The sequence below is a fragment of the Apaloderma vittatum genome, unplaced genomic scaffold, assembly GCF_000703405.1.
Source record: "Apaloderma vittatum isolate BGI_N311 unplaced genomic scaffold, ASM70340v1 scaffold10126, whole genome shotgun sequence".
Classification (NCBI taxonomy): domain Eukaryota; kingdom Metazoa; phylum Chordata; class Aves; order Trogoniformes; family Trogonidae; genus Apaloderma; species Apaloderma vittatum.
Window position 1 is genome coordinate 56,714 of NW_009721254.1, and position 24,973 is coordinate 81,686.

The 24,973-nt window shown below is 35.5% G+C and overlaps 1 protein-coding gene across 3 annotated transcripts in view; it reads left to right on the forward strand.

The window, feature by feature from the left end:
- Nucleotides 1-22,030, forward strand: part of PPP2R5C (protein phosphatase 2, regulatory subunit B', gamma) — a 64,467-nt gene extending 42,437 nt beyond the window's left edge. The window contains exons 6-14 of one of the 3 annotated variants that reach the window (XM_009871306.1): nt 2,074-2,133; nt 4,916-5,024; nt 6,997-7,050; nt 9,658-9,828; nt 10,393-10,520; nt 12,098-12,199; nt 14,177-14,249; nt 16,443-16,559; nt 19,332-20,140. In XM_009871306.1, the coding sequence (XP_009869608.1) occupies nt 2,074-2,133; nt 4,916-5,024; nt 6,997-7,050; nt 9,658-9,828; nt 10,393-10,520; nt 12,098-12,199; nt 14,177-14,249; nt 16,443-16,559; nt 19,332-19,463 (946 nt within the window). In that variant the 3' untranslated portion in view covers nt 19,464-20,140. Of the gene's footprint in view, nt 1-2,073; nt 2,134-4,915; nt 5,025-6,996; nt 7,051-9,657; nt 9,829-10,392; nt 10,521-12,097; nt 12,200-14,176; nt 14,250-16,442; nt 16,560-19,331 lie in introns of all 3 variants that reach the window. The other 2 variants (XM_009871304.1, XM_009871305.1) reach the window with 2 other exon arrangements.
- Nucleotides 22,031-24,973: the final 2,943 nt, after the last annotated feature.

A 24,973-nucleotide genomic window follows, 5' to 3' on the forward strand; every position in this document is an offset into this window, starting at 1 on the left:
TTTAAATTGCTGTAGAAGGAATTGTAGTATTATCTAACCCCAATACAAAAAAAAAAAAAGGAAAAAAAAATGAGAAAAATTAATCCACTGTCTTACCAGAGGTCTTTAGAAGTGTGCTTTTACTGCCATTATATCAACTGTGAATGCAAGATTATGGCATCTTTTTTTTTTCCCCCCGAATCATTTAGTTTTTTGGTATGCTTCTGTTTTCTACAAATAATTATGTTGTGTATCAGTTCTACGCTCCTTCCATCATGCTTCCTTTTTTTTCCTACTTCTGTTGCTTTCATCCTGAAGTGAATGTGTGATGCTGCCCCTTTAAGAAACTCACAAAAAGTTGCCACATACTCATGGGTGGCATCTCATGAATGCCCCCCAGCAGTACCAGCTGTAGAGGGAGCTTCTCTTCCCAGTTTGTGGGAACAAGTAAGCCCTTACAAGAGATACAGAGGGATGCCTTTAAAATAGTTAGTAAGCCTTCCTTGTCTCGCAGACAACTGATCTTGACTGGACGTGTCAAGAGCCACTATGTCCTAAGGAAAATGTACAGCTGTATCTTTCAGATATGTATATTTTTCCCCCACACATAGATTTTTATTAAATTAATTCCAAACTGCATAATTCTGTAAACTCTCTGAACCAGGTGGTGCAACAGCATCACGGAGTGTTAGAATGCACTTCTGAACAGTGAGGTTTTTTGTGCTTTCAGGTATAATGAAAGTAAATTCTTGAAACAGCTGGTGCAAGGCTTTTGAAAGGCCAAGATATTCTGGTCATTAGATCAACTTTGTAATAATTTGTAAAAAATATATTTACAATCTGAAATGTACGAGGGAGATGATTCAATTTGCACTATAGAGACTGCCTTTCTCTAATAAGGTGTAGGGGGAAAATATTAAAGCAGAAAATGGCACTTAGTTTTATAATATTTAGGAGCTAAAAGTTGAATCTTTTTGAGTCCAAGTATAAGCTAGTGTTTCTGAATATGAGCACCAAGGAGGAAAGTTGTTTCAACGTGTGTCCTGAATTAATGGATTGTGCATGATAAGCTCTTAAAGTATGTGTAGAATTTTTCAAAATACTTCCTTTTCTTAAACCTTTTTCCCTGCAAGTTATCGGTTTGTTACCATGCTTACCTAAGAAATGTGTAGTCTTTATTTTTTAGTCACTGACCAAATTTGCATGAATTCTGTCCTAATAGTGCGTTCTTCTTATGTTTTTTTAAAATTATTCAACTTAATCCTGTTAATTCAGTCCAAAACTTTTTGCGTTGTTGTCTTAGTTTTGCTTGGAATTGTTTTCCTGAATTGTATGGAAAGGGTCTTTAAAGAGGAAAAAGCAGTCACATCAGATACTTGGAATTAAAAGTAGCTCTTAATATGTCAGTGTAAGACAGATTTTCAAATTAAAAAAAAAATTCTAATGAATTTATTTATTTTCTTATAAGTGTAAATTTTTATAACTATTGCAAAATACCTATAGATGTGCATAGAACTTGCTGAATAGATTTCCACTGAGGCAAATTGGAAGAAGGCTGGAAGGGTGATTGCATAGTAAATTACAGTGCTCTGTCAAAAGAAAATTCAGGAGAATTTGACTTCCTCTGTTTATTACAGAGCTTTTTGTATACACGAAGGTCTGTAATGCCAAAGAGCATTTTAGATCCACACGTAGTAACTATTTGAACACCTTGTGCTTGTATGCGCTCTAGAAGATTGAGTCATGGCGTTTGATTGTGGCAGGTGCTGTTGTGGTGTTTTAATATTTAAAGCGTTGTTTGCTGTGTTCAGTTTTGAATTATTAAACCAGCATAGAATATGAGTATTGGAAACCCAGCTCAAGTGCATGCTGCTTTGCTAAATGGTTCAGAAAAGAGCAAGCATGAGGGTTGAAAGTGGCTTGATGTGCTATTGCTGTATGTTTCCACAAAGTTTCTTTACCACTATGTATTTCTGTTTTGTTTTTACTGAGTGACTAAAACCTGAGAGGTCAAGGCTACCTTGTGTTAGATGAGGATTTTGATGTTAGATTTATATCTCTCTTCAGCAATAACTGAGTAAAATTTCTATTTAGGTTTATTTATGAAACAGAACATCACAATGGCATAGCAGAATTACTGGAAATACTGGGAAGGTAAGTTGTAGCTTTCGTTGAAGTCCTCAGAGTAGTCTTTAAAAACTAAGTTGGGGATTGCAAATTGCTTTGAGACAACATTAAAATAGCTTTATATCATGTGTCAAAGCTATAACAAAGAGACTTAAGTTTTGTGTAACCTTACAAAAACACAGCAAAAAATTTGAACCTTGTGGCAGTGTTTTGTGACAATATTTTAAATCTTTTTAAGTCTCGTTTTCTAGCTTAGGTTCCTAATTAATACTAGTCGTAAAGCAGCTACAAATAACATGCAATGAGATTAAATTGATTCAAAAATTCTTCTAACATCACTAAATGCATAGCAGGTAGATGAAGCACCGGTTATGAAACCTCTTGTTAATCCCAAACAGCTTGCATTATTTTGCAGACTTCAGTGATGCGTCTTTAAGCCCTTTAAAACAAAATTTTACACCTTAAAGTTGATAGCCTCGTCAAAGCTAGTGTGTTTTTATCAGCTGATTTCTGTGGTCCATGTGCAAGCTTTTGGGGTTTGTTAACACATTAATACACTTAAAAAGCTTAGTTGATTTAAAGTTATGGTGTTTCCATTTCTTTGCACGTAAAAATAACAGGTCAGTGAGAGCAGGTTGCTCGGGATTGTGTCTGATTGGGCTTTGAATATCTCCAAGGATGGAGACCTTGTGAGCTGTCTGGGCAATGGGTTCCCACGTTTCACCACGCTTATACTAAGAAGGTTGTTTTATGCATATTTGAATGACATTTCATTTGCTTCAATTTATGCCCACTACTTCTTGCCCTGTCACTGGGCATCCCTGAGAAGAGTCTGATTCTGTCTCCTTCACACTGTCCCTTCAGGGATTTGTGCACATGGGTAAGATCCCCCTGAGGCTTCTCATCTGCAGGCTGAACAGTTTTCTCTTTGTATGTTTGATGCTTCAGTCCCTTTATTATCTTCGTGGCACTTTACTGGACTCCCTCCAGTATGTCCACATCCTTCTTGGGCTGGACCCAGCACTCCAGACGTGTCTTACTAGGCTGAGCAGATTTGAAGGGTCAGCTGCCTCAACCTGCTGGCAGAGCTGTTCCTAAAGCAGCCCAGAAGGCTGTTGCAATTGGAAAGGTTTTCATTTTCTAGGTTTACCTGAGTGCCAGAATAGTTCTTTAATTTTCAATGTAATGTTCAACGATTAAAGGAGTTACACTCAACATACTATAATCAAATAATATTCATGACAAAGCACTGAAGACTCAGTAAAACTTAAATATTAGAATATAAAGTTAAATCTCCAAAACTGCTGCTTAAGTCAGTCATTCTTTCATTCTTGGTTTTGTTAGGTTAGCTTCAAGTGTTACAAATTTAAAAGTTATGTTTGGGGGTTTTTTTCCCCTCAGGCTTCCAAATCAAAATTTCTAGTAACTAAATGAGGCTTCTGAGCTGTAACTCTTCTGTATTTATTAGTTGTTCTTCCAAGCCATTAAGTTCTCACATTGTGTTGTTGACACAGAGCTTCTTATAATTAACAGTTTTTATTTGGGTTCCTGGGGTCTGACTTGTCAGAGGTAAAGATGAGTTGCATTTCACACTGAAGTACTGGATTTCATTCTTTTCCTTTGCTAAGTGCTGTTACAGTACTGGACAAATGAACACTTCCAGTAGGAACTCCTAATGTGGTTATGGTTTTTCTGACAATCATCTCTTGACAGGATTGCAGAATTTCTTCACGCTCAATCGAGTGTGTTCTGCTCCTTTTCGTGGTTAACAACCCTTAAAATACCTTGGAAAAATTGTTTGTTTTATCAATTAATTTAATGTATATTTGTTGAGTTGTAGCAGAAACACTATAGAAATGTTGATGTAGAAATGGGGTTTTGATACTATCCACTGAGAGACTTCAGGAGGAATAACCTCGTATCCTCAAAATAGTTGTGCACAGTGAAAATCAATTTAAGCATGTGCAGCAGGGGTGAGCAAGTGTTTTTTAGTAAACTTTATTACTGGGACATCATCTGAGACGCGAAGTAATAAGTAACTGAATTTTTTAATATGTTTTGGTTTTTTAAGATAAGTTAGGCAGGTTTCTTTTGCATGGGTATCTTCTGTATGTGATAGTGAAGAGAAAAGCATTAGAATGAATAAAATAGGATTTAAAATAGTAAATGGGCAATAGAATTCTGGATGTTTTAATTAATGTTAATGCTGGCAAGTGAGTGAACACAAAACACTGTTCTAATTCTGTGTTTTTATATAAAGGTGCCATTGAGCCACATCTGCACTTAGCTGTAACTGGAATGTCGTGGTGAGGTGCTGCTTGGTTATATGCTAGGGCCTTGCAGAAACAGTAATATTTTAGTAGAACTCGCATTTTGACTTGTCTGCAGTCCTGGATTGCTCTCTTCTACATTCAGTCTCTGGTTCATTCTTTAAATAGGTGAAGAAGCTGGGAGAAATATGTATTTAAGGGTTTGATGGTAGTGAATAGTTCGTAGTGAATAGTTGGAATCTAAAGTGTAGATATAGACATATATGTAGATTGGAAGAATAATTTGAGGGCTGTACAACACTTGGGTCAGGGATAGGCAGAGGTTGATTTGACTATTCTATTAATTTGCAATTTCTAGAGAACTGGGTCAGAAATTAAGTAGTCTCTGGTGCATGCTTAATTTGTAAATTCTTGTTGCATCATGTTCTCCAGGATATGGCAAAAAATGTGCCGAAAACAAGGACTTTGTTACATCCTATGTGGTAGTGCAGATTTTGTGTAGTTACTGATTTTAACTTTTAAATCTATTTCTCTGTCAGTATAATTAATGGATTTGCCTTACCATTAAAAGAAGAGCACAAAATATTCCTATTGAAGGTTTTGTTACCATTGCACAAAGTGAAATCACTCAGTGTCTACCATCCACAGGTAAGTTTTGTGTGGTGATTTTTGAACTAGTGTTAAACTAAGTTTGTGTGGAGAAATCAGGAGAACTATAGTCATTCTGATGTGGATTCCGTTTTGAGCTCCAACACTTCCCTACTCTCTGACCTTGGGGAAATTATTTAAGGCATGTACCTTTAATGCTTCACTTGTTGAGGGAAAAATATTTAAAATGTGTGTGTTTATAAATAAACACCTCTTTTTAAAAGCACTGTAGTGTTTATAAATAAAACCCATTATGTAGTTAGGTAATGTTGAGAGTTCTTGATATTTATCCACATGGAGAATTTATCTTGTTCTTTATTTAATTCAGTAGATCTTTTTAGAAGTATGCAGGAAAAAAGAGGGCATCAGATTTGTAATGTGTTTTTGAACCAGCTGTATCTTTTCTCTGCTGAATTTAATTCCATTCAGAATTCCTGGGGGAGTGGGAAATCGTAGTGTCACAGGCAACAGTTATTATTGTGTTATGCTGAAATTTTTCTTTGAGAGAGGTTATTACACAGCTTTGTATTTTTTAATTCAGAAGTTCAACATTTTCTATGTAAGCTTAAGTACTTGAAGTTTTAAGTACCGTTTCTTCAAATAAAATTACTAACAACTTGCACTTTTAAGAGCACCATTTGTATAATTAGAGTTCTCTAGGAATTAGAGATGCTTATAAGCTTTTGCTTTGCATCCTGCCTACTGGGGCTCACGTCAGTTTCTGTTGAAATAGTAGGCTGGAGTGGCTCCCTATTAAAAAGCTTTTTTTCTGTTTTTGTAGTACTGTTAACATAAATCTGTTGAGGTGTGGCCAGTCAGACCTTTCTTATAATCTCAACGAGTGCAAAGGTCTGTGCCACCTTTTCTTCTGCCTTCCTGAGACAGATTGGTCTTTATCTATTCCCCTTAATTTGCAAGCTAATTCTCCAAAACCTTTGGGTGATTTGCATTCCTCATTACTATCAGTAACAAGAAGACGGAGATAGAGGGATTCATCTCTTGCATGTCCTAGTGAATGAAATGGGAAATCACTTTGTGAGCTTAGCGTGTGAAATGCCAGAGTAAAACCACAAAAGTTCACACTGAAACAGTGACAGATACGCAGAAGGATTTGCTGCCAAATCAATGTACATGAAGAAAACTGATTTCTATATTCAGTTCAAGTTTACTTTAAAACAGTGGGGAACAGTAGATACAATGATCTTTGTACGTTCCTCAGTTTACCTAGGGACGTTCTTGGTAGCAGACATCAAATACAGGAAAGGAAGTGGGCTCATCAGCTCAACTTTGGTAAATGGAGAGGCATTAGAAGAATGGCCAAACGGTTTCTGAGGTGTGCACTGATCCTCCCATTTTCTGTGGGAATTTTGCCCTGTCCAGTGAAAGGGCTGCAACCGTTGTTCACTGTTTAGGCACAGACAGACAGTCTCATTCTGAGAACTGAAGTTGGTAAATACTGTAATTCAGCCTCATATTAGATCTTTTCATTGATACGCATAGTTATCATTAGTTCTCATATACAGAAAATGCTAAGATTTATAACTGTTCAGTGCAATTTTAACTAACTTCTGAAAGAGAAATTACTTACTAAATCAGCATGGGACTCCAAAATTTTCGCGAGTAGAAATCACTTTAGAGGACGAGATTATGATTTTTAAATCCTATGTTTGCAAAGATGTAGTGTGCTGAAATGCAAAGTACTAGGTTTAAAAAGAAAACATAAATTATGTGTTTGTTTATATTATAACTAAGAAAAAAGGTGAGGACAGACTTGGGAAGGTTGGGAAAAATTGATAAAGTGCATTTAGCCTTTTGTTGTTTAAATTGTCTGCCAAATCGTTTTGGTTAAGATCACAGAAAAACTGTTGTGTTCTTATTTGAATTCAGTAGTGTTTTCCACTTTACTGGTGATTTCAAAGTGTGTTCAGTTTCACAGTGACCACTAATGAAAATCTTTTTTCTTTTATTGTAGCTGGCGTACTGCGTAGTTCAGTTTTTAGAAAAGGACAGCACGCTTACAGAACCAGTAAGTTTATCTCACTATTATATATTTTGGAATATTAATACCCTTTCATCTGTAGACTGTTTAAGGATGTTTTGAGAACAAGGTATTGATATGTAATCATTTTTATTAGGAAGAGTCAAATATTTAACCATTTCTATCTACCAAATTCAGTTTTCCCAACAGTTGTTTGGAATGCGCAGAACCAATTAAAGGAACATTAAGAGCATATCTCTCACAGTCAGACCAGAGTTTATTCTCCTTATTTAGTTCCGGCTGACTGGATAGGAGATGGTTGATCCAGAAGCAGTTTAGTCAGAAATTAGAAATTAGCTTGCCTGAACTGTGCTCTGCCGCGAGACTGATATTATCATGGAACACAGATTTCTGGCACACAGAGCTACCTCCTGATGCAAGGCTTTTGAGTCAGATCCTGTTCACGTCTACCAAGTTTGGACCATAGACAAAACCAGGCTTCAGTCTGGCTGCACATAATTGCACAGATAAATACATTTAATTGTAAGTAGTGTTTTGTCTCATTACACCCAATATAAAGCAGGTAAGAAGTAATACAATTAATCACCAAGTAATTGCTGCTAACAACAGTGTACATCTTTGTGATAACCTTTTCACTTTTACAATGGAAACTGGGATTCTTGAAGCAAAGTATGCAGCTGAGCAAGAACTCACTTCTACTTGGAGTTTTTAATATTTGTTAAGATATCACATCTCAGACATTCTGTCATTTGTGCTGTGTGAGATCTTGAAACCTTATTAGCTTTCTTCCAGACATCAACTAGGATGTTATGTACTTCCTAGTAGCAATCTGAACTAATCCCTTTTTTGATCCCAAATTAGTACGTGATTACAGCATTCTTTAAAAACTTGAATATGCATCATCCAAGTACCAAGTTCCTCTATGGAAAATCTGGTCATTACAAAATAAAGCGCCCTTAACATTGGAATATGCAACTTCTTGATGTATTACAAAACTCTGCTTAAATTTCCTAAGGCTTCATTGAGGATGTTGTGTCTGCTTTCATGATTAAATAATGTATACATGAAAAGGTATGCTGATTTCTATCACTGAATTGTCTTGTCAGTGGTGATATTAAATATTGCTTGTAGTTTTTAAGGATAAAAAGATGGACTTCTGTAAAAATGCCCTGTTTCAGAAAACAAAAGAGAGACTGCTTTTTTTTCTAAATGAGAGGAAAAATGTTGTTGTCTGAAACAAAGGTTAATAGATAGGTCCAACTTTCAAACTATATAAAGACAAACTTGATTTTAAGAGTTTTCTCAAGATTTCGGTACTGTTTTCTTTTTTTTCTTCCAATTCTACATCTAGGACTAAACAGACACTGTCATATTTCTGTTCTTTATGAGGTTTTTAATCTTTAATCACAAAACAAATACATTTATAAGTTTATACATTCAAGGTTGTAATAATTTCTCATAAAAAATATCAAAAATTAGATTGAGTTCTATGACAATTTTAAGTATTTAACATGGTTTAAATAACCTTGGAATTAAATTTTTCTGTTGTTTGGCACCTAATTGCCCCAGGTGGATAACAGTTTTTTATAGTTTATTTGTTTTTTTAAATTAAAATCCTGCACTTTGGTTTGAAAACTGACATGTGTGAGGGGAAAAAAAAAATCATCATCCTTTCCTAACAAAAGCCATTTGAATCTACTTGCATTTTTTGTTAAATCAGAAATTGTTAACAGCATGAGTCGTTACTCCTTCAATATAATTTTGTGTATTTTTCAGGATTCTTGAATAAATTATGATGTAATTGATAAATCCACCAATAAATACAAGGTCTAAATATTTTTGACTACTAAACTGATATCACTTTTCAAACTAGAATTCTTCTACTTACATATTCAACAGAGGGGAGAAGTTGTTTTTCAATTAGACTTCAGAAACATATCCTACATGTGTAGACTCTTTCTGAAGAGTCATAATCCAGCTGGCAACTGAATTCCTTTTGTATCATCTTTTTATGCATCTTTTAGTTGTCTTCCTCCTTCTTCCATCATCTTTTGAGTGGTCATAGTTTACTAAGCAAAAACTACTTTAGCAAGCTGGGTAAATCCTTTAATAATCATGAAGAAAGTTAAGACTGTGCTTACAGTAATATAGTCAAATAAAACTCACTGTTTAAGAGCAGCATGCCTTGAGCAGTTGGTCACCTGTCACTTTAGGTATTTATAGTAAATCTTTTCTTAAAATGTAATGATGGAACTTAAGTTCTTGAGCTTTGGAGTATGCATACAAAAATTAGAGATTGAAAGCTGCTATCACATAAGGGGCAAATAATTTTCCCCATAGTACTGTAGCAGTTTTGCAATTTGATCGTGTTAAGTTAGATGTCAGATTACTTTCTCTAGTCTTTATTATTTTTGAACATATCTTTTAGGTGTATAACTTTTTCTGAGGAAGTGGGTTTAGACCTGCTAGGAGTTATTTCTGTGGCACTGAACTATATCTGATCGCTGCTGTCACATGGGACAAGAAGTCTGAGTATTGTGCTCTGTTTAAAATATCCGACTCCTCAATGAAATATAATTTAGTGTAAGATAAAGTCAAATTGTCATGAAGATTGTGTTCCCTTTGTCTCTACAGGTTGTAATGGCACTGCTGAAATACTGGCCAAAGACTCACAGTCCAAAAGAAGTCATGTTTCTAAATGAACTAGAAGAAATTTTAGATGTTATTGAACCATCTGAATTTGTAAAAGTTATGGAGCCCCTTTTCAGACAGCTAGCCAAGTGTGTGTCCAGTCCACACTTTCAGGTCTGTACTTACTAAATGTGAAATATGAGGATTTATATAGGGCAGACTCGTTAATGTTACTACCTTCTATTATTCCCCATAATGAAATTTATTTGTTACAAAAAAAGAGTCTTCAGTTCTGGGTCAGATTTCAGGTATCCAAATGTTAGCTTTATTCTTTCTCTTCAAGACGTATGGTATGTGCATTCATTCTGGGTGATTCACTTCAGTGTTATGCTAAACAGAAAAGCTGCAGAGCTCGCTGCTTTCAGAACTAACTGAACTCTCTCAGTACATAGTGTTTGCTTTTCACTCCGCGCAACAGAGTTCTACAAAGACTCCTCTGGGGAAACATTTCTTTGCTTGAATTTCAGTTCGTAGGTTATTGTTTGTATCATGTCCCTGTCAGGAAAAAAGCAAATTTTCCATCTCTCTCTATCAGCTCCATGACTCCCACTTGCACTAGAAGAATCCAAATCTAAATTTCAGCTTTTCTAACCTTTCCTGTATATTTGCCAAATGTTTCAATTATTTGCTCTTTAAGAGATTGTCTGAAGAAGCGTTCCTTTTTTCATGTCTTCTTAGGTTGCAGAGCGAGCATTATACTACTGGAATAATGAATATATTATGAGTTTAATTAGTGATAACGCAGCAAAGATTTTACCCATCATGTTTCCATCCTTGTACCGGAATTCAAAGACACATTGGAACAAGTAAGGAACACTTGTACAAATAAAACTCTTTTACGTCTAGTTTCAGGCTTCAAATGGTTCAGATCTTCGATAGGCTAGTTTTAAGTGTGGTGAGCTTTTATTCTATGACATTATAGTTGCTGGTTAAGGAGGAGACTGCTGTTGTCAAGATTTGTAGGAAATAATAAGCATTGAGGAAGATAATTTTTCTATTCTTCATTAAACAAGAAACAATGTTTTAATGCATCTAATCCATGAACTCTTTTTTATTAATAGGAAGGAAATTCAGCATCAATCTGTAGTTCAGATACTTCTGAAGACTGAATTTGATTTCTTATCGCTAACCTCCTTGCTGATTTGCATTTCTTCTGTGTTCTAGTGGAATATTTTGTAGATGGTGTCATTTTTTTTCCTCCTCCCCTCCCCCTTTTTTTGTTTCTTGTTTTATCTTCTTTCTCTGTTGACTATTTTCATTTTTTTCCTTCACAATAACATAGTACTTACGCATGCAAGCAGTCCTGGTCAGCTCCTTTCTGCAGCTGTTCCATTCTAAAGTGCCTCTTTGTTTGAGCTATTGTGCAACTGCTGGGGTGGTGAAAGTGTCCCAGCCTAGAGCTGGCTGGGAATTTTGAGGACTGCCGGTGGGTTGGCCAAGAACGAGTAATCAATCTGCTGCCAAACGCAGGAAAAGAAATGGAAGATAAAGCAATGATCAAGTGATTGGTTACTGTCACTGCTTGTAAGCAGTAACAAATAACGTCCTCGTAAATAAAATTATGATTCAGTGACGTAACTGTGCGTGGTAACTGCGGGTTGCTGGCAGTTGCTTTTGCTGGCTTTCAGGGCCAGGCATTGATTTTGTTCTGAGCAGAAGTCGTGCTACCCAGTGCAGCTGCACTCTTGCTTCTAACTCAGTGTGTGATACAAAGCAATCATTTCACTGATTGCTTTTTTTGGTTTTAATGATTAGCGATAGATTACAGACTGGAACTGTAAATTATTCTGTAGAAGTGCTTCATAAAGCTGATTATTTTTTTTCTTTAATTTTTCTGATGTTTTCTGCTTTTCTAACACTCTTCTCAAGGGTCCTGGCATAATTGTGTTGAAGGGAGTTCTGTTGCTGTGTGGCAGTTTTCAAAATGAATGATGTCTTTTCTAGGCTGCTCTTAATCTCTAACTTTTTTTTCTTGAATTTGTCAGTTGTCAGTAAGTTACTTATACCAAGATCTTTAATGTCATCTTGCATTTTCTCTAATAACCCTAGTTTGATTAGTCAGCTACTAAATTGGAAAACTAGTCCTGTATTGATAAGCACAGTATTAAAAATGAAGTTCAAACATCAAAAGTATGATAGTAGTACAGTAGAGTATGATAGTAGTACAGTAGGCTAAGAAAACTGCATTCAAAGTTGGTAATTTTAGCACTTGTGTTATCCCTTTTAAGGGTAAACTGAAACTTCCACTAACTAGTTTTGTTTCCACTTATTCTGAAATGATGTAATTTTCCAGTTATGTAGGCTATTGGCTACTGTTGACCAGAAAAAATAGATTTCAAAGTTTAAAGTACTCTTGAGTTTCAACCAGAAGTTTTACTTATAGGACAATACATGGCTTGATATACAATGCTCTGAAACTCTTCATGGAGATGAACCAAAAACTGTTCGATGACTGCACACAGCAATTTAAAGCAGAAAAACTGAAGTAAGTTTTCATGTCAGTGTGTCTGTCTGTTCTTGAATGATTTGTTCAGAGTGCCTTAGCTCTGAAGAACTACTGTGTCTTTAGTAGGAAGGGGCCCGTTTGATTACAGCACAGCAGTCTCAGAATGGACTCTGGTTTTATATGAGCTGTAAAATCTTCTTAAGAGCAGGGTGCTTCATGTAGTCTTTTGACCTAATACTGCTGGGCATCACCAGCCTCCTAAAAATAACTTTTTTTGAGAGGGGCACTGCTAATTGTGGAGCCTATCTAAAAGGTTTGTAAAACAGTTTAGTTTATGTTCTGTGTTTATTTTAAAACACTCTATTTACCCAGTCTTATTTTGTTTCATGTTGCGACTCAGTTCCTTCTAAAATAGTTTTCCAGTGTTTTTCAGCATTGCTTCATGTGTGAGCACAGGTGTCCGTTTTTCTAAAAATTACGTGAAATAAAGTTGTTGCTCTATTGTAATACAGGGCGTTCATACATTGTTTGCCAAAATAATCTTGCTCTTGCAAAGGCCAGTGAACAGAGTAGGAATTTGGAAGCCAGAATTTTTCTGTGTTATGCCCAAAAATGCAGCTAACTTTTATAATCCTGAAGTTACTTATCTTCTGTTCCTCTATTTCTAATCTTGTTAAATACACATAATTTTTTGAATATTCATTATATTATAAAGCCTACTAAAGTGAGATTGAGAAGTCAAAAGTATTACTGGTCTGGCTCTCATTTTAGGGACTGAGGAGTGTAGTTAGAAAGTAGATACTGTAAATATCTGCAGTTTATTTTTAATTTCAAAGTGAACAGGGATTCCTTCATGTTAAGTAGAAATGAGCTTGTAGTATAACGGATTTTTAAGATGTGTGTGTGTGTGTTTATAGATAACAAAATGTGAACACTTGCTTTTTAAAAAAGAGACTATGCAAGTCTCTCTTCCCTCATAGCAAATAAGTAGAAACCCCTGTAAATGGGAGAGCAATCCTTTCTTCTCTGGTTTTGGGGACTTTTTAGATGGCGTTCTGAGTGTGAATTAAGGCAGGCAGAGTGCTGACTGATGTAATAACAGAGCAAAAAAAAACCCCAAAATAAATATTAATCATCATGCAAGAAGTTAACGGGGGATGGCTAAAGAGTTTTTCTCCCCCAGCCCAAACTTAATGGAGGGAAGCGTTGTTTTGTTGTGGGGGGTATTTTAATGTGCCTCTATGCATTGAAGCCAAAGCATTTTTAGCATTCTTAAGCTCAGCCCTTTTAAACTCTACCACCTTTCAAAGACAGGTGTTCATTCTAGTCTCTGCAATAAGTTGTTTATCTGTAAGAAAGAAAGGGAGGAAAAACCCCTAGATTTTACTGCTTTGAATTCCCTTTCCTATTTTCATTTAAAAAAGAGGAACCCACACAAACTAAAAGCATCCCACATCATCATCTCTCTTGGTTTGTGACCCTCTTAAATGAGTGTGGTTTTCTCGGGTGCTTCTCTGTTAGTGTTTAAGTCAACATTTTCCTTTGGAGTATTACCTGCAGCCATTGGAATCAAGGGAAGAATCTGCTCTTTTTAATGGTCAGATATTAGTTTCTTACGTTTCAATATAGAATTCAAAAATTCTAAAGTTAAAACACAAACCCACTTTAAACATAGATGAAGACTTCTTTCTGTTTTAACTCTAACTCCTCTAACAGTGCACAGTTATTAATATAAACTGGTGTCAGCCAGTTCGTTGCTTTCATGAGAAAAGAGAACTGTTGGTTTTTTTCCTTTTAATATTGCTTTGCAATCATGGGTTATTGCTAGGATACAAATTATCCTGTCATCAGTAAGTGATATTTTGGGCTGGAGGCTGAAGAAGGGGTAGCTAAGTAATTTATTTTGTTGAATTATTCTAGTTAATTTCATGTTTAAAAAAGTGTACAAGTTATGATGCAAGATTCACCAAGCTGCTTCTGCCATTTTTACTTCCAATTTTTGGGGTTTTTTTTCAGAGAGAAGCTAAAATTGAAGGAACGGGAAGAAGCATGGGTTAAAATAGAAAATCTAGCCAAATCAAATCCCCAGGTATTTAGAAAAGATTAACATGTTGATGTTTAAATACTTTGGTTTTGTTAAATATCAGTGGGAGAAACAGGTCTGATCATGGAAATAAATAATTTCACTAACTGTATTATGAAAGATATACAATAAAAGTACTTTTAAAATTTGTAACCTTTCTCTTGTGCAAGTAATTTTTTTTTTAAAAGAGGTTTCTGAAAAGCCTGATATGAAGTACTTTTTCTCCTTTTCTTATAATAGGAGATATACTGTATTGCGGTTTGAAAAGTTATTGTGCAAAATTACGGAAAATATAGAGATGCCATAATTGGTCTCTCTTGAAAAGCTGTTTTTCAAACAATATATTACAAAAGAGATCTTTCTGCAAACTGTGAGTTACGACTGGTCAGTTTTCCTCTGTGTCAAATGGATTAAAGTAATATTGTACGTTCTTGTCTGCTGCATTTGTTCTCATACTTGCATTGGGCCGGTCTCCTGGTGAACCTGCACCTCAGGTTCTTACTAAAAGGAAAACATCGTGTCAAGCATTACTTCATGTGATTGAAATTTTCATAAAGGTCCTTTAGACTGTTCATTATATTTGGAAATTATGGGAGAAGGGGATGGTTTGTCTTGGGTTTTTTGGGTTCCCCCCCTCCCCCCCCCCCCAAATAATTTGCTTGCAGAATGCTCCCAGTTTTCCTTTATCTCAGTCATACTGATTGCTGCTCTGGGCAAAATTCCCAAACATTTCAGTTACTTTGCAGCCAGAGTTTTACTATAATGCAGCAAGAAACATATTGTACTGTGTCCAACATCATCTAGCTGGATTTACAGTGGTGGAAGATGGAGCAGCAGTAGTCTGTAAGCAGAAGTGAGAGACATTATGATCTCAGTGCTATTTTAAAACAGAAAGTACGGGGTCATCTTTTTTCCTAAGAATGGGGAATTTCATAAAAGATTTTCTCCTCTTGTGGCATTTCTCAGGGAACAATTTATAAACCACTCAAATAAAACTTGGAAGAGTACTTGATACATATGTGGTGATTTGCTATCACAAGTGATGAACTATTGCCTGTCTGGCTACATGAGGAGATTGACTTGTAGGCCTAAAATTTGGAGTTCTACAGTGTAAATTTCCTCTTCTTCCCAAGTAATTTTTTCTAACTGTGTACATTTTTCTGAAACTGGTAAAAAAATGTATACAGTATGTTCTGCATAGTCTGCTTGAAGAGAGCTAATAATTGGGAGCAACTGAACATAAAAATTAACTTGAACATGGAGTGCTCCACTGAATTGATGTAATGATATAAATGCTTTTAGCGCTCTCTAGAATGGATTTTTACGGTGTTGATTTTCCTAATATTTCTGCTAACTTTTTAATTTGTCTAATTACTGGCAGTTCTTGCTGTTCAGAGATATTCCTGACTCTGCATGACATAAGAATGCATTTTAAGATTTTAGAGTGCTATGATAATATTTGTTAAATCCGCATTGTCAGGTTTTTTCTATTTTGTCTCATCTCCGTTGTTACTGGTACACTCAGATACTAAAATATTTATGAGGAAGATTGAATGAAAAAGTGTGTGTTTGTAAATGAGTTTGGGTTTCAAGACCACATATACCTCATCTGAATTGAAATAAAATCTAAAATACCAAGATTGCTGTATAGTAAGCTCTGTTTACAAGATTTTTATTTTTTTTTTAATTCTTCAAAGGCTTTTATGGATGGTTTACTTTCTTATGACAGAAAAGTTTAATGATTTGTTATGAAATTATTTTAAATCTATATTAACAATATTTGGGCTTTTAACAGTGTATTTTTTTCTTCCAGCACAAAATTGCACCAGAAAGTAAATTCATTGTGTTTGGGTTGCTAGATTATTCACAAATTACTAGGCAATGTATTAATAAGGTGTCAGATAAATGATTGCCAGTATAGACATTCAATAATGGCAAAATCTGAATATTTTAAAATTCAATCTCAGATGATCAAAGCATTTTTTTTTATATATTCTGACTGTTTTTCAACAGGAAGTTTCTGCCAAGTGAAACTAGTGGAATTCCATTTTAAAATTAATTACTTGGTGCCTGGAAGCATAAGACGCTGAAGCTTATCTCAGATAACTAACCATATCATTCAAATGCTCAAATAATACACTCTTAGAATTTAGGTATTACTACTAAGAATGATTATTTTAACACTTTGCATTCTATTAGTACCCAACGTATAGTGACACGAGTTTGCTGAACAGTCCTGTTGCAATGGAAACAGATGGGCCTTTAATTGAAGATTTGCAGATGCTGAAAAAGACAGTGAAAGAAGAGGCTTGTCAGGTAAAGCCATTTGAAGATAAATAATTGCTTTAAATTATTAATTACTTGGGGATCTTAAGCAGCTCTTAGTCATAGACATAACACTGGGTTATATTTTCAGCCTTATAACTATTTATCCTAGAGTAACAAACTTTTAGAGCTGCTACTTTAAGTGATACTGTAGTAGCAGGAATACAGTGTTATATTAGTAATGCTTTTTGTGTCATGATGGGAGCAATGATTACGCTTAAAAGATAGTTAAAAATACGGCTAAAATCTATCACATCATGTTCTAGTCTCTTCTCTATATAACTGTTTTGCTTCTTCACAAAGGAAACTTGTATAAAATATAGTCAGATTCTAGTGATGACATTTTTGTGTGTTTGCTTGTTTTTCACAGCCACCTTAGTGGCTAAAGCTAGTATGGTTTGAAAAAACACATGCGAACTGTGCATTTGCCTTGCCCACTCATGGGTCATCTTCCTCAGTCCACCATCTGCCATGCTCTGTTACCTACTGCAGGGCAAGGACTCTCAAGGTCATTGTACTCTTTTTGTCTTTAGCTAATGCTTAGTAATCTTCATTTTTTTTTTAATTTAACTTCAGTTAAGTGGAACTAGAATTCTGCCATTCAAGCTAGAGATTTAAACTTGAGCCAATAGAAAATGGAGAGGTGCCAGGGAGCGTTGCAGTATCACCAAGATGTCTGGTAGGAATATTAGTAATATGAATATCTTTAAATCCAGAAAATTTAAGACTAGATGAATGATCTGGAGCTGGAAAAAATGGTTGAGGTTGGAGATAAACTCTTATTAATTTGAACCACTGTATCAAACAAGAAATGTAATAAAAATAAGCATGTGGTCAACCTAACCTTCTGTGTTACTTTCTTAAAATTCCAGTAGCATTATCCTTTTACTAGCTCCAGAACTTAGAACCAGTTCCAGTGCAGAAAGGTACATGCGATGGTAGTGTCCATCTTAAAGGGTGGTATTTCCTAGTGCATAACCATTTTCTCAAGATTTGTAAGTCTTTGACTTGCTCTCCATCCTGGCCAGGTAGAATTAAAACTTACACCTCCTAACTCTGAGGTCTCTAGAAGAAAAGCAGCCAAAGTATGACTATATAGTAGTAGTTGGGACAAGCAGGTAAGAAGAGAGTTCCCAGTCCCAAGTGTTCCAAGTGTTTGGGAGTTTGGGCTGGTATTACACAATATAAAATGGGCAAGCAGTAATGGTGGCCTGAACAAAAACCTAAGACTCTGCCTAGGTCTTATCTTATTTTCTACAAAGAATTCAATTTCAAGAGCCGTAGTGTTGGGGCTATATAAAACTTCAATGATAGGGTTCCAGCTGAAAAATGAGCACGTCACATTCCTGTGAGCTTGATTTCCCCTTTACTCTGGCAATTATTGGAAGTGGTGGGGATTAAAAAAGTGATACTAATGGAAAAGAAACACATTGTGAACTAAGTAAACTTCTGAAACTTGGGTTGGAACTATTCAAGCATTCTTTAGTGTCTCTCCAAGCACATGCTTTCTTGCTTTTTTGTGCTCAGAAAGTGTGCAAGAAGTAAATGAGATGATGAGAAGGTAATAAGCCTGTTTTTCAAAGATAAAGATCCTGTCCTAGCAGAGATAACAGAACAGTTGGGAAAAGAAATTCTTATTACTGGAAAAACTTACAGAAATCTGTGAGAACTATAAAGCTTGCAGGATGATTCAAAAGTATGGGTCACCAGGCAGGAAAGGATTGATTAAGGATTACGGTGTTGCAGAAAGCAAGCTAGGGAGCATTCGTAAATCAGTCTTGGAAAGGACACTGGAAAGACAGTTATGTATTCCTAGCTGTAAGTACCATCAGAAACTGATGCTAAAAAAAGAGGTACTACAGTTATGAGTTTAAAAACAAAACAACAACAAAAGCAAGTCAAAAGGACAGCTTAGTGTATTTTCTAAATAAAACTTTAGAAGTGAGTAACTGTGTAAAGGTGTATAGAGTTTCAGTGAAAGTAAGTTTTATGCCAGAGGTTAGCAATGTAGCAGAACGTCCATACTGAAAAGGAGGTGGAATGATGGAGGAAAGTAGAACCGGGAATTTTTTTCTGTACCAGACTATGTGAGTATTTTTGGTGAATACTCTTTGCTGTAATAAAATTTGACCACCATAATTTACTTTTTGAACATGCTGGTAAATCAATGGCTAAGTAAAAGCCAATCAGTTTTTATAAGAACTTTTTATAGAAGAGCATGAATAATAAACATCATTGATCTAACAGGCGAATTAGGGTAGATGAGACAGACATGGGAACTATATAAAGACACCATTATGTAGTTTAGAGATACTTTGATAGGAATGCTGTCTGGTTTTGAGAGAGCATCAGCAAAATAATACAGCAGAACCTTAAATTTTCAGGTATGTGAATAGTGCAAGTAATTAGAAGCACGGAAAAACTTAAAATCATTTATCCTACGTGTAGACCTATACAAAATGAAAAATAAGGGAGAAGATGGTAACATTTTAAAAAATAAAATCACCTGAGTGATAATTGTGGTAGTAATGCCAAGATTGCTAATAGCTTGGAATTTGTCAGTTGTTTCTAATTTTTCTTCTCAGGAAAAAAAAAAGTTTCAAGGTGTGAAACCAGGTAACTGGTAGGGTAAAGAGGAGAAAGTGTTCCCATAGGTTTTGTATTTCTTTTCCCATACTGAACATACTGATGTGCAAGAAATAGTTTTAAGTAATTGTTTAGTAATTAATATTTTTGGTCAACTTTGTTCTATTTCTATTTCAGGCACAGAAAGATCAGAAAAAAGATCGTCCTCTTGTGCGACGCAAGTCAGAACTGCCTCAGGATATCTATACCATGAAAGCCTTGGAATCACATTGCAGAGCTGATGAATTAATATCCCATGATGGGCATTAAACTATTACAGTGAAATATTATTTTGGAGGAAAAGTGTTTTTTCTGGACTCAGTTCTACAGTAGAACTTACTTTTTTTGTGCCATACCAATCAGTTACACACAAAGTCAAAGCTTTCTTCAACCCAGTTCTGTAGGCAATAAATTAATAGAGTATGCAGCTCAAGATTAGTAGTTCAAACAATGGTAAATTACCCAATTCCATATGCAGAATATTGGGTTGACTATAATCAGGTGGACACAATTTCCTGGAAGTGTTATCATAGTACCAGCAAGCTGATAACAAGCAGGTTTTATAGTCATATTTGAGAAAAGCATTCTGTAAACTCCTTCTGTCTATATAAGTGAATGACCAATAGTTGGTACTATTGACAAGTGAGTGTTTTCAAAATAAAAATTATTTCAAATTTAAGCAGTAAACTTTTTCTAGGATTTCTGAATTTTACAGTTGTTTCCACATTATTGCTGTCTTGTAATATACCAGCTGTTTTGAAAATACAGTTATTCTTTCATATTATAAAACATGGCTTACAAACTGGTAGCTCTCATGACAATCCTCAATCATTGTTCCTTTCTAAGAATTCTGTAAATTTATTTCTCCTTTACTTAGGATAAAGATATATATCTATATATACCATGTCCTAATACTTTATGTATATTTAAAGCCATATTTTCCAGTCTTTAATGTATGATATGGCACCACTGTTCCAGACATGAACTGGAAGGAGAATTTTTCCTAAAATGAAAATTTGTTTACTATGACTGGGAATAGACTGAATATAAAATTTCATTTTAAGTTGTTTATTTTTTTTAAGTCAATAAAATATTCTTTCACTGTTTTCTCCCTTATCTGAGCTTTTAATACTCAGCATTTTTCTTGGGCTCTAGGAGTTCAGTATTCTGTGGCAGATACTATGCGTGACTTCAGTTGCATCAGTTTTTACCTGAAAGATGAACATAACCTTTCAGGAAACACAATACTTGCAAGCTCATTAAAACAAGGAAAAGAACAGACCCTTGAGTTCTGTTCTGCTTATTTTTAAATGAGGCAAAGGACTGAGGAGATAGTGACCATAATTTTACCGTGAAAATATTTTTTGTTGTTGTGGTAAAGAGCACATGTGCTGCAAATACACCTCACAAGTGAACTGAAAATGCATCTGAGTTGCTGATGATCTTCAAATGCTGCTATATATTCCACAAGATTACTTGCATGTAATGAGCTTTTTGTTGTAGATGGAAAAGCACGGGAGGAAAATCTCTTTAAAAAATCTAGTGCTTTGTCTTCAATATTTGATTTCTCTCAGGGTGGCCAGTATTTTGACTTACTTATCCTGCTTACAAGCTGTTTGAAATGTGTTCTGCTATTCTAAATGGATGATTAGTTTCTTTTGTCTCTGGCAGTAACATGATATAACTTTAAATGTTTAATGTCTTGATGCATAAAGAGATAAAAATGTGACTTCTTTAAAAATAGTTTTGGTTTACTTTTTAAGGAAGTATAAGATCTCCTGCATCCATTTAAAATAAAAATTGCGCGAAGCAGCCATTCATAGTAACCTTGTGCAGATGTAGTGCCTGCTGTTTGTTGGTTGCATTTAACATTCAATTTCCAATATTTGTTATGTTGTCTATTGGAAGAAAATTGTGGGTGGTAAATATTGGCTTACAACAACTAAATTTAAAGACCAGCCCAACCTTTAAGTGGAATGTCCACTGTGTCTGAAAGCATTTCCTGTAAAACTTGAAAAAGAATATGCTTTACCATTAGGATAAACTATATTAGAACAGTTTAAAGATGCCTTCTCTTTTTGAGGGAAAAAGGGTGCTTTTTTAATTGTGTAAAGCAAAGTCTATGTATTTTGATATACCATTGTTTGAACTTCCATCTTTAGCTGATAGATTATCGATTACCTTTGATTTTGGGTGTTCAGTATGTTTGTGCAAGAGGTTGCTGAAAGGAATTATTCTTATGTTACCCAAGGAAAAAAAAAATCTGTATATCAATGTCTGATTGATTGTGTGATGCTCAACGTATAAGAACATCTTTCACTGTCTAGATTTTATTTCTGTTCTTTACTGAAGATGAACACTCACCAAAAAGGGAAATACTTTGGTATTTTTAAAGGTTTGAGGTTCACCATAAATTCATATTTGAAGTTTTGGACCACTGAACATTTGCTTAGGCAATATTCCAAAATCTATCACCACTAATGGTTTGGCATGTTTATTACCAATATTTATATACTTCTTACAGTCCTGTACTAAACTGTTCTAAAACTAATACATCCAAAATAAAAAGAAAAATTAAAGTAAAATTTTGGTGACTGTTGTTCTTCATAAAGTTCTGTGTCTGACACCTTCCCCTGTTTTCCAAAATTACAGCTGTACATCAGGAATGTCAAAAGTAATATTACAAGTGTCTTTTTAGTGTGGCTTTAGTATGGCTTCATTTTAATATTGTACATACATTGTACCTTGTTTTATGGTAATAAGTAATAAAAATGTAGACTTCATATTTTGTACAGAATCGTCCTATGTACAGAATAAAAGTTCCTAGAAACAGCAAAAATAGGTAAGTGGCACAATTATTTTTCATTAGACAATATCTGTAACATTATGTTAGTGGAATGTTAAGTTCAAATGTACGTACATATTTTTTAACATTTTGTAATTCAGTTTTTTGTTCTGACATTGTTTCTGAAGAAATTCATACACCTGCCATTTAATATGCTTTTGTCTAATTTTAAAACTTTAAAAAAATGGTGTATTATATGGACAAATAAAGAACATGTGAATTTTACTTGCTCATCATGAAACTAAATTTAGCACAGGGTATTTGGGGGGGATATTCAAGTTATTGTTGCTTGCAGAATCGGCTGTACAAATCAAAATAATTTCATAAATTGCACAAAAGCGAAAAGAAAAATATTATGGAAAGGACATTAATAAACAAACTGGGAATCATGGATATTCGTTAGAAAAAAGAAACTTTTAGAACTGTCAGTACTGAAAGGAATTCGATACATCTGCAGTCTACAAATATGGAAGATGCACCTTCATACCAGAGCATTTTCCCCTGTAATGCTTCTATGTTGACAAACTTCAAGCAAAGTAGCCATAAAATCGGGGATTATAGTGTGGTAGGTGACATGTGGTCGGGTGGCAAGGATGCAGGAAAACACGTAAGTCTGCAGGAGGAATTGTCTTCCCTCTGGATTCCGTAAAAGTCTTCAGAAGAACTCAGGAAATTACTCATAAAGTTGGCTTTCAGTAAGGGAGCGGGGGAGTTCTAAGCCTGGGATCCAAACCTGGCTACTGACGTGAGTTACATGTCCAAGATATGAGTTACAAATGAAGCCTTTGCATACTGAAAGAAGTAGATTTCTGCATGAGCTCAGAAGTTGTCACATGCACTCCCAAGCTTGATCATGCATCAAAAACTAGATGTTGAAACAACTGAAGATTCAGTTCACAAAATGAGGGTCAAATACCTCTCAAAATAGAATGTTTTAAATACTGGCAGTAGTGACATTTTTTCTATGTAAATATGTTACTGAGTTACAAGCATGTTCAGGAAGTGAACTTCAGTCCTTTCTCTCTCAGGGAATTAAGCTTGGGGGTTTGACCAACAACCTCGTTTGGCACAGCTTGCTTGGTTTGATCTTTTAGAAGTGGAAAGGAAGGTGCTAGCATAGCCCAGGCGTGTTTGTGTTTGGAGGCCTGTTGGTTTGCTTTACAGAAACTATTTTCGTACCTTACAAATGCCTTTACAGGAGATAGCTACAGTTCCAGGTTATCCCCAGTGGTGTTGTGGATCCCATGATGGACCCACTCGCCTAAAAGTGGAGCATTTCTGCTCCTTGGATCTTGTCCTTACTGTGGGTAATGAGTGTGGAGACTCTGCATGCATGTAGCTAATTAAGAAGTGCCATTCTAATGACCGTGTCACTGGGTCCCTGGATTATAGGGGTTTTTATGTGATGAGACTTGGCTTGAGCTGTCTTTACCTTGTGAAGCAAAACTTCCATGTAGTTGAATACGTTGTATGAACAATTTCACAAGGGTGAATTTACTGTGGACCTAAAGAAGATAATAGATTATTCCTTTTGCACGTAATTGGAGAGCAGCATGTCTGCAGCTGGCTTTCTCTGAACCCAGTCACAGAGGGACTGCATTCACTCCCACGCAAGCAGTGGACTGCACACACAAAACACGGAAAGGCTTTCATATAATTGCCTCAAGCTATTTTAGGCGCTTGTGTGATCCAGAAGACTGCACCAAGAGGGTTCATGATAGCATGAAGGCCTTGCTGTAGTAATTTTTCTAGTCTTCTGGCTGTAGAATTACAGAGGCAGGAGGATTGGAGTTGAGAAAGAAAATGATTTGCTCTGATTGTCATTTGTTTGGGTATTTGCTTTGGTTTTGGTCTCAAATACTCCCACATTACTATTAAAAATATGAAGAAGACTTTTTTTTCCCCTGAAGTTTTTTTTATAACTTACGGAAAAGTTTTTCTTTATACATCTGTTGCATGGCATTTGCGAGGAGCAAATCTTATCTGTCTTGACAAGTCCTAGTTCTCGTTCTGATTCTCTGAAATGCTTATTTTTAGTTAAATTATAGGGGGAAAGTGTTATATTGGCAGTCTTGCCTTTTGGATGGCTGGTTTCAATGGCTTCTCACACACCTGTGAGAAGGGCCAGGTCCTTTGTATATTCAAGAAAAGGACATTCAACTAGAGGTAGAGGAAGGCAAACTGTTTTTCACCCTGATAGAGCATGCTAAAGCTTTTTCCTCCCTGTAGGCTTTAATGGAACATGAGAACTTGTGCAAAAAGCTGGTTTATCTTGTCTTTGCTTCAATTTCCTTTAACTTAATTTACATCTCCCTCCTGTTCCCTTTGGCACAGTGATTAAAGGCATACAAAGTGTCTTGCCTACACAGGGTTTTAGTTGCAGGTAGCCTAGATTTAAATACCAGAATTCTAAACTTGCTCTTTATACTGTAAAGCTTTGTCACACATGGAGTATTTCTGATTCTTAAAACCTACAGTGAGACTTGTTGGGGCTTTTTGACCCTACCTTTCTCCAACTCAGCAGCAATGTATATAAGTAATTACTTGAATTCTTATTTCTTCTGTCCTGCTTTCTTCTCCTTACTTCCTTACTTTACTTTCCTTATTTGTCTTTTTTTTCCCTGGCAGCTATTTTACAGTAATGAAATACAGTATCTTGTGTTGTAAGTTACAAAAAAAAATTGTGACATTTTGGTGTGGCAGATGACAGCTGTTAGAGAAGAAGGAGCATGCTGGCACTTGGAACCGTAGCTTGAGCTAACCTCCTAAGAGATCCCGAGTCACACTTGGCATCCATCTAGGTTACTTAAGAGTATTACCAACACCCTGTTACTGATCATCCTGCAGGCCAGGATGTTAGTTTAACCTATGGGGTTTGGATGCTTGGCCTGTACTGGCACTTGGATCTAAGTAGTAAACAATTAATTCTGCCCCC